The 10,375-nt window shown below is 38.9% G+C and overlaps 1 protein-coding gene across 4 annotated transcripts in view; it reads right to left on the bottom strand.

Annotated features, from left to right (window-relative positions):
* The window catches only part of EGLN1 (egl-9 family hypoxia-inducible factor 1), a 35,014-nt gene that overhangs the window by 7,987 nt on the left and 16,652 nt on the right, over positions 1-10,375 (bottom strand). For all 4 annotated transcript variants that reach the window (XM_009329178.1, XM_009329175.1, XM_009329176.1 and 1 more), the window contains exon 2: positions 818-937. In XM_009329178.1, the coding sequence (XP_009327453.1) occupies positions 818-934 (117 nt within the window). In that variant the 5' untranslated portion in view covers positions 935-937. The remainder of the gene's footprint in view (positions 1-817; positions 938-10,375) is intronic.

The following is a 10,375-nucleotide window of genomic DNA, read 5'->3' as shown; positions in this document are numbered from 1 at the left end:
TCTTCGCATTACTTTCATGCTTTCAATACAGCCAGTTAGCCATGTCCATTCTTCAAATCTACCTAATCCCACTGAATCACTAGGAAAATCCTTATTAAAAAGTTACTTTATCATAGTCACTACATCTATGGAGAGTTTCGAGTCACTGGTAGTAAATTCTTAGACCACTAGAACTGTGTTATAAATCCTTATCTATTCTACACCCTGTATCTACAATGACACAAAGACTCATGCTGCTTTGAACTATAGTGATACGGCAATAACCATAACACTTGGCTTATCTGAAACTGCTCCCAAGCTACAGCATCTTTCTTTTTATAAGCATACTCAATTAAGTAATCTAGTTGAACAAACAGTAAACTCAAGATTCAACACAATGTAAGGAGAAATAAACTAAAAGCAATTATCGCTCAAATATTCTTTATTTACTCTTTGTGTGTGTGTGGGTGGGTGTTTACCATACAAATAACATACAGTAAGTTGCATAATTAGGTATTTATGAAACTTGGATACTAGCAGATACTTATATGTATAATTAAGAAACATACATGAAAAACATGGAACTTTCCTTCAACCTCACCGTCACGGAGGTCCTGCTGGCATCATTCAAAGCCTTGAAAATAAAAGCCTCATCTCTATCTGCTCTCACTAACAGCGGGGGGGGGGGGGGGGGGGGGGGGGCAAAGGATACCCACAGTTAACACAGTGTAAGAACACAACTAAGGCACAGAAATAAGGACCTGAACAAAGACCTGTAGCAAAAGTGCATTAGCAAGTATATGTAAAAAAAAAGTTATAGAAAGAAATTATTGCATACCTTGGCATCCCAGTCTTTATTAAGATAATATATACACGTAACACATCTTCCGTCTCCATTTGGATTATCAACATGGCGCACGTATCCTGTTCCATTGCCTGGATAACAAGCCACCATAGCCTAGAGTCAAAGAATCAAACACAACGATTAATTTTATCTGTGCGTGTGGGAAAAAGTCTACATTTTATCTGTGTTAATTCCTCAGTAATTCATACATAAGCAACAGAAAAATTAAGTTAGAAATAATGGGAAAAGACTTTTTTTATCTGTGTTTTCTTTCCAGTTGAAAACTAGTTTTGAACACAAACAGATGTCTACAACAAAGGCAATGAAACACATTAAGAGGAACACTGTTAATTAAGGTATGGAAGGTGGGGCTGCTCCCATGTTGTGACTAATCCTTCAGACGTCCCTCCCTTGAATGAAATACAAGAGAGGAAAAATGTCTTGTGTATAATTAAGCAGCATGTGCTTCTCATTGTGATAAGGATACTCGTTTTCCAGACTCAAGTTCACAGACAGCTATCTTTTTGTCTTTTTTTTTTTTTCCTTCTGTGTTTCCAATGCAAAGAATTCCTCCTCAAAAAGTAGCATCAAACTTTATTTTTAGCAGACTTTTTAGACAAGACCATTAGCCCATCTTACTCAATCACTCAAGTGCATTCTTGGGCTTGTGTTTTGTCCTGTACATAGGAGGTCTTTGAACCTTTGTTGAAACAAGCCTACATGTATAACAAAAACATCCTTTTTAGTCAAGAAGTGAGAAACTGAAAACAGACACCGAACAGTAATCTGCAATAACCTTCTGACATCAAACGATTCCCAGTACAGTAATATCTTTAACTTCCCATGCTGCACTTAGCTCAGCTGACTTGAAAGACGCCTAGAAGGTGGTTTGGTTTCTGAGTCTTCAGACATGCGGATGTGCATGTGAAACAAACTGGCCATCTTGCTAACGGATGGCCTGATCAGCTCGACTAGCTACCAGTTCACACGGCCGGTTTGTTGTATGGCACATCCCCATATAGAATCATAGAATCATTAAGGTTGGAAGAGACCTCCAAGATCGAGTCCAACCGTCAACCCAACACCACCATGCCTACTAAACCATGTCCCTAAGTGCCTCATCTACCCGTCTTTTAAATACTTCCAGGGATGGGGACTCAACCACTTCCCTGGGCAGCCTGTTCCAATGCTTAACTACTCTTTCAGTAAAGAATTTTTTCCTCACATCCAATCTAAGCCTCCCCTGGCGCAACTTGAGGCCATATCTTTATGCATTTGCTGGAAGTAGTAATCATTTCAGGTTTTTGAAAGAGATCAGAACAAAGTTTTCCAGGCCAAGTCAGCCACTGCCACCACGGTACTCGGACGTCTGCACGGACAATATCCTATCTGCAAAAAGTTGTAACATGAATTTAGAAGAAAAGCAAAAAAGTGAGTTTCTACCAATGATCCAATACACTACTAACCTCAGTGAATATCTGCTGTCTAAAATAAAACCTCAAAACTTTCAAACGCAATCATTCCTGTCTAGATTTAGCCTGGTTAAGTTTAAATTTAAAGTCAGACCTCTGGATTGCAAACTCTTTCACCTCTCATGTAAAATATCAAAAATAGTTTTCCCAATAAAGTGTTAACTGTGAAAATGTAACCCATCAGATTAAAAGTATTTCAAATCAACTGTTTCAATACATTTTTTGATTTATACTGATAATTTTAACTTCCCTCCCCCCTTTTTTAAATGTTAACAAATAAAGCTTTCCACAGTTTGCATTACTTGCAAGAAACTGCTTTGAGGAGGCTGAGAAATAGTTTAAAGTACTCGCAGTTCAATCAGTAAAATATTTGTATATCGCATGTAAGCAGAATGGATTTTGCTATAGCAGCAAACATTTTAAAATCTTTATTTCCATATATACTCTACTAAGGGAAGAAGCAACTTTTTGGTAGCTCCTTCTAGGCAGAAATCGGAGCATAGTATTTGCCAAACAGTAGCACCATGGTTATAAAAAAAACCCTAAAAATTAAGCCAAACTTCATTCACATGAGATGGAAGTGACTACACTGCATGAAAAGTACTCAAAACTACAAAATTCAAATATACTTGTAATTTTGAGATTAGGCACTTCAGCTTCTTGATCCCTTTACTGTAATCATAGTGTAGTCATCGTTACAGGTCTCACATTACGTAAACATATTACACGTATCAAGTAATGTGACCTAATATTTGGCAAAGTCATTACTTATCAGTTTTGCTGCAGGAAGATAAACCGACAAAAATCAAAACAGTTAAAGATACCAAATAATGTAATAAGGGTTCTGTAATTTCCTTTCTTACAGAGGAAAGAGGAACAAAACAAAAGTGAAGCTGGGCTGGAAAAGGAAGATGTTTGGTTTCTACTGAAAGCCGGCCTTCTTGAAAGAAGTCCCACGTAACTCATAAATCCTATCAAGCTCTCATGGAGCATGAGCAGTGCTGAAAGCAGATCCAAGTCCAATCCTGTAACAGCATTCCTAATAACAGGAAAGTTTTAATTTAAGGGGTTTTGCTGAGAAGTTTCATGTAAATTAAACCCTGACATTAATTGTTGGTCAACATCGGCGTGAAACAACTACTAAAACTCACTTAGAATGAAGAAAACATTGAGACCAAGTAGCTAAAGCAATGTCAATTCTCAGTGAAATCACGAGGATTTAGAGTCAGATATGAAAAGGTCTTTAGGCATGTAAATGACCTAAATATCTGTCACTGAGCTAAAAAAAACTACTCTTAAAAGTTTATGACAGGTCCCAAGTCTCTCTGGCCAGTACAGGTTTTTTTCCAAGGGTGCACTTGGTTACCATCTGTTCCTCAAAAAGATAATTTTGCAGTTAGAGAAGCATAAATTTGCATCCTATTGCTACAGTTTCCTTTAAAAGGTACTGAAATGGGTACTTGTTCTCTTTGCTGAAGGGAAATCAAGAAAGGAATCTTTAACATTAACATAGCTGAAGAAAGAGGACCAGTGGCACTTTTTGGAAAGTCTGGGGAAACACCAGTTGTCATCAACTACACATAAACAGCAGCCATATTCATTGTCAAACGTGTTTCATACAATCATTTGAGTCTAAAATACTGTCAATGTTTAAAAAAAGCCCTTGTTTTTGACTTTAGAGTCTGAAACTTCTGCTATCATCAACTGCAAGAGACGAGAAACAGTTTTGCTGCGATAACTTATCTAATATGTATTTGTTATAACAGTAAGAATGACTCAGCCTTTAGCGGCAAATTGGAAAGCAAGCAAATTTGCGAATCGGCTGGCGTAGCATAATATACATTGCTTTTGCCAGTTAGTGTGACAATTCCCTCTCCCCGGTTGAACTATGATAAGGAAAGTCACAAAACTTAACAATTTACAGGACATGCGAAATATATTGCTTTGTGAAACAATATGAAGTGAGTTCATGTCCAACTGTCATGTACTGCAAGATTACCCACATGGAAAGGACGAAAAAAGTGACCCAGGCAAATAATGAAGTCACATACTTTCGTTGTTTTAACATTTTACAGTATAAATAAGCAAGCAAATACATGTATGCCAAGCAGAGAGAAAATTTTGCGTTTGCGGCTTTTTTTTTTTTTTAAAAAAACACTGTTAATGGCAGTCAAGAGAGCCAGGCATTTGAGACCAGAATGTCCGAGATTCCTTAACATTTTAGACTGTGAACAATAAAGTTGTTAGCTCTCCAAAACAAAGAGCTACCTGTCTCATCAGTTCTCCCATAAAAGTAATCAATGAATTCAACTCAAGGCATTACCTGCATTTTCTTAATAGACAAGGAGGTCTCCCCTTTTGTGCTTCTTGGGCATTAAATTTTTAAGCATTCAGTAATCTTAATTTCTGCAAAGAATATATTTAAGTGACACTCTGGATTCGTTCACCCACTGGATTCCTTTGCAAACACTTTCAGTATTAGCCTTCTTTAACCCATGCCTAGCACATGAGCGCTGTCCTAAGATACCCTCTGGAATTCATGAGTAATCGAGAAAGCATGAAAGCGCCCTCGCCACTCTGCAATCCACCCAACTTGTGTCTCTCAAACCGAAGTACTCACACACTTAAGAAGCTGCTGATCACTCATTCACATACGGATGTTCTACTTGCAAATGTAGAACTCTGGAAAATTAACTTTAGGCCATCAGCCCAAACGAGCAACATTAAGTTGTTAACAGAAGAACTAACTGAAACCATAGATTTTTTGCTAAGCGTTGGCATCCTTAGTGTGTCAGCCATTACTCTAATTAACAATTAAATGCACGAAGGTAACATCAGAGGGAATAATCCCTAATCCATACGGTTTTGTTCACTCTGTAAAAAGAGGCATCAGCTAAGACACTCAACCCTGGGAGGCACAGCACATCAGTGCAGCTGAAAACGTGATTTCATTTGGGAGTAGCCACGACCTACTTTCACAGAGAAGTATGACAGCCTCATCCATATATAAAGGAAGGCTTGCAGGTAAACAGACTGAAGCTTTCTCCTCTATCCTCTCCATTCCTTTCACAGCTGGATACCTGCAAGTTTAGGTATTGTTCCTTTAAAAAAAGGAAGCAATAATAGCAAACTCTTAGGAAAGAGGGGAAAATACCAGTTACATGACAATGTAAAATTCCTTAAGGGGGGGAAAAAAACCCAAACCACAAACATAAAACAGAGAGAGGACGTGTTCTGTCATATTAATTTATTAATGTAAAATAACTTTATTGTTTAGTTCAGATTAAAGAAAGCTGCATCAGTCAAGGAGATGTCACTTTTGCTGTTTGCTGAAGGAACTGCAAATCTCAGTGAGCAAAACAAGATGTCTAAACGCAAGACTGATGACTTCCTACCAAAATTTATCAGATGCTCTCACGAAGACTTCACTGGAAATCCTCGGCATGGGTCATCTGACAGATTATTCGAAGAAAGAAAAAAAAAAAACCAAAAACAACACACCCACAACACACACCACTGGAATGAAGAAGCAAAGAAAAGAAAAGAAAAAAACCACCGAAGTCTGACCTGTCCCTGTTTGGTCCATCTGTGATGTATTTCTAGTTCAAGAATTTATTCATTCCTGACAAACCACAGTCCTGAGGAAATACATTTCAGTTTAAGCACACGTCAGTAAGATTTCTCACAAGGTGTACAAAATAACAATCAAATTGAAGGAAAAAAGACTGTATTGGTACTACCCCGTACGAGCAGCCTCAAGATTACCAATTTAAACATGCTAATGTAGTACAACTTGGCTTGGATTCATAACTCTTCTCCTGCAAATTCTTCACAAGCAGAGACAGAAACTTGCAACAGAAAGAAGGCACGGCCCCCGCACGCACGGAGGCTTTGACTGAGCCCTGAGGAAAGCAGGGCAATCGGAGAAAGACATCTCAGAAGGTGAACCGATGAGCGACTGAAACCAGTGTTATAGACAGACATAACAGGAAGACCTAAAATACACTTCCTAACTCCCAGCTGAAGTCCTGCAGCCCCCACCGCTACTAAACTGAGATAACAACATTTAAACATTAATGAGGTTCTCTCTGCTCTCCTGTACCTGAGCTTGTAAAGTTGCAAGTCTCAAATCTCCAAAGGCAAAAAGAAGAGATCGCCGAGTCAGCTTACAAGCTTCAGGGGGGAAAAAAAAAAAAAAAAAAAAGATTGTACGTTCCTTAATAGTTAACACACTGGCATTTTCCAGGCTGCTCGCCAAGTTAGGTAGGACATGCCTATTCTCAAAATTGTGCCAGTTTAACCAAAAGGTGCTGTTTTAAAACTGAATCAGTGAAACCAGTGCAAATATCCTTGCAGTCCTTCAATCTTATGTAGGCCTCTCTTCCATTAACTTAATCTAACTGCTTATTAGGAAAATAAATTAGGAAAATAAAACTGGGTTTAAATCTAAAAAAGTATACACAGTATACACTGGCTTCAACAGGATATTAAAAAGAAGTAAAATTTATCTAATGCATCTCTGAATATAAACAATATCTTCAAGCCTTAAACCACCTGCATTCTGTTAAAAAAAATATTAATATGAGCACATCCAAGCTATGCTGGTGCTTCAAAGCACTAATAGCTCCCCTAAGGTTCAACATGACACATTCTGACAGTTTTGATACCAAAGTCTACTACAAACTTAAAAAAAGAGTCAACAACCTAGAACAAACAAACCAAAAAATCCCCCAGATACACCTAATGGAGGCTTCCCAAAGGTAGATGAAAAGCACTGTCACCGGGGGCAGAAAGTTCTCTCTTAAAAGCCTAGGAGCAAACACAACACTCGACTTTGCAGCTGAGAAGGGTTTAAAGCATACTTTGACTTGTGTCAGCCTAAATCTGTCTACATTATGATTAAATAAGTTGACCAATACACTTCAGATTCAAACAACTGTTGAATAATGTAAAATGTGTTTGTAGAATTGGATGGCCTCCACGGATAACTCCCCATTCCCTCCAAGAGAAGCAGACTGGTGACTCAGTGTTTTGGTGCTGTACAAAACTTTGACAGAGAAGTCAATCAACACAAATTTTAAGAGTCTGGTTTTAATTTAACACCATAAATGCTTTGAAATGAATAATACCATTTAGAAAATAAGTACTTTGAAACTTTTCTTCCCCAAGATGGGGCGGAACTTTCTGCTCTCACGTAAGCCTAGTCAGCTTACTAGTTTCATCACTAACCATTCAGAAAGAGGGCAGAGAAGCAACAGCTTTAAAAACTAAAAATAACACAACACTAAAACAAATTACAAGTGCACTAAAATAGTAAGAAGTTAAGTCTCATTCAGCTACTTCACTTAAAATATATTCTGACAGTAGTTTGTGCACACCAGATTTCCAGAGCCAACCACATGACACCAGCAGGCACACTGATGGATGACATGTGAAGAAGCGTGATTACCTATTTTAAGATTATTACATACGATCAGTGAATTTGTTTAGTTGTGTGAGATCTACTGCATAAACTGAACTTACATTACCTTAAAAATAAAGCATGTTCACTAGTCCAAACTTCAAAGCCGGACACTTTTTATACTTCTTAATACCAGGAGAGGCTGGGGAGGAAGAAACCCTAAGGATTAAGGGTGGGCAAGGAGCGGTTGTTTTTTGTTTTTATTTTTAAACAAAACCTCACTGTAATATCTGCGAAAGTGAATGGCTGAGAGATTCGCCATTTAAAGAATACCACTCATCGTTACTACCATTCTTCCCTCAAAACTATACATACTGAGAAGCCTGCAACTTCTTCCCTGTAGAAGATAATAAACTGTACATGATAGTTTTGCTAAATACTAGGAGATATATAAAAAGGGACTGATTTTAGTTATTTCATTTCTTACTTAAAACTGTAATTTTGTTTCTGCTTTAAGGAGCAAAATAACCATATAACTGAAATTTAGCTTGCAGGAAAGAGATCTTTATATAAATTTTAATGTTGTGCAACTGCATGGTAATAGGATTGCATGTTTAGTACTACAGTTAGCCAGATACTTGAAGGTACTTGTGTACTGTAAGCATCTTAAGTTTACTGCACCTACATGAACATTTACTGAAGTGTCCGAGTCAAGGTCTCAGCTACCATCTCTAGATTTTAACCACAGAAGGATTTACTGCCATAAACAGTATGTTGAGGAAAATTATTTTTAAAGTAGTTTTTAATGATATTTGCAAGGGGACATACATGATTCAGCATGCCCACAGCATTCCAAACTTGACACCATACACTATAGCATTCAATCCTACTATTAGAGACCAGACAATTCTTTCAAATTATTTACAAACTAAAAACCCAAAAAACTATGCACTGAAATGCTAATAGACAAAGCACTGCTTTAATTTATATTAACACTGCACAAAAGTCTGACTAAGGTTTAAAGCCGAATAGCAACGAACAGCCTGTAATACACTTTCAAGTCACCTACAATTTAAATACAAGAAATGCTGACTCTGCCAATACTGCTTCACACATAAACTGTCTCCATCCAAGCCCTTCTTTACAATCCCACCATCACACTGTAACAGGGCCTCTCCCCCAGCTCGTATAAACAACACATGGGGTTTTTTTGGTTTTAACCCGATCACCCAGTGCATCCAGTTCAAACGTAAGTAGGCATTATACAAATGTACGGGTGTTCCAGCTGTGTCAGGCTCCCATCAGCGCCTGGGTAAAGCCTTGAGGAACAGCTGGGGCCACATAGAGTTAAGGGCTGACCATAAACACCACAAGCAAGGACTGCTGACGTTAGCATGCGAGTCAGAGAAGTGACTCCAAAACCCATCCCTTCCATGTATGTCCCAGCAGAGCCATCCACAGTTATTTCAGGTTAAGGAGGCATTCTGCTGCATCGGGGAGGCTGCGCTGCCTCGGTGCAACTGCTGGAGGAGGGCGGCTCAGGAATGTGATGTATTTGCTCTAGGAGTACGTGGCCACGCGAGCATGAGAAAGATCTGAATGTACCCAACGCTGACTCCGGGCAGCGAGAAACACGTGAGGAAACTGCCCATCCTCGCCTAGTCGATGCAAAAGCCCCACCATCTTCTTAAATGCCAATTCAGCTGACTCTACAGCAAGTTTACGCTCGTGGCAGCAACAAGATCACCTTTAGGTTAGGACCTCCTGCAGAGAGCAGAGCTCCCTGGTGCTGCTCCAACAGGCTTTTCCCCACTCTCCCCATTGGTCGCAACCACTTATGCCCCAAGAGACCAGCGTGATGGAAAAACACATCACCCTCACGCCTTGGGAAAAATAAAGAGTGCTGCATTACCAACTATCAATTGATTAAAAGGAACCATCTGGTTTGTTCCAAGTCCATTTATACTTAGCATTAGGGAACTGCTACAAAAACAACTAATCCAGGCAAAAAAGTTACCTACTTTCCTCTTTGCCACTATTTCAATGATGAATATATAAAATATTTTTTTTTTAAAGTTATTCACCCTTCCTAAAAGGCAAGAGGCTTCTCCACAGACAGGCCCTTTTCTGTGAACAACAACTAAAATACCTGTTGATGCTACCTGTCAAGGCTCCTGTCAATCACCATTGCTGTGACTATCTGTAACTCGACAAGTATCGTGGTTAGAAGTAGGATGCTAACCTCAAACTCCACTCTAAAAATCAGAAGATGGCGGAACCCAAACTCTACACAAAGTGGTGACGTAAGAAGAAACGCTGTAAGTGTATGAAACATGACGTTGAGGGGAACAAGAAGAAAGCCTCTCTGAAACAACTAGTCAACAGCGAGATCTTTTTCCTCTTTCAAGGCATTCAGAAGAACACAGAACCAGGACCTCTCTCCCCAAATGCTCACACAGAAAGTCAGAAACCCTAACACCGGCTCAGTTAGCATGCAGCCAGTACTTACATACTCTTAAACCTTCTTAAAAGCACCGCATTTAGTACAAAAGGGAAGCACACACTGTTCCACATCCCCCCCAGAAATGATGCATTTCAAGACAGGACATGCATACCTCATTCTCTCATGGTTCTGCAGAAAGGTTTTTCTGTCTGTCCCTAAAAATACAAACAGCAGTT

This window comes from Pygoscelis adeliae, unplaced genomic scaffold (assembly GCF_000699105.1).
Source record: "Pygoscelis adeliae isolate BGI_AS28 unplaced genomic scaffold, ASM69910v1 Scaffold77, whole genome shotgun sequence".
Lineage (NCBI taxonomy): Eukaryota > Metazoa > Chordata > Aves > Sphenisciformes > Spheniscidae > Pygoscelis > Pygoscelis adeliae.
Note: the sequence above shows the minus strand (reverse complement) of the source record. Positions and strands in the feature narration are given on the sequence as shown.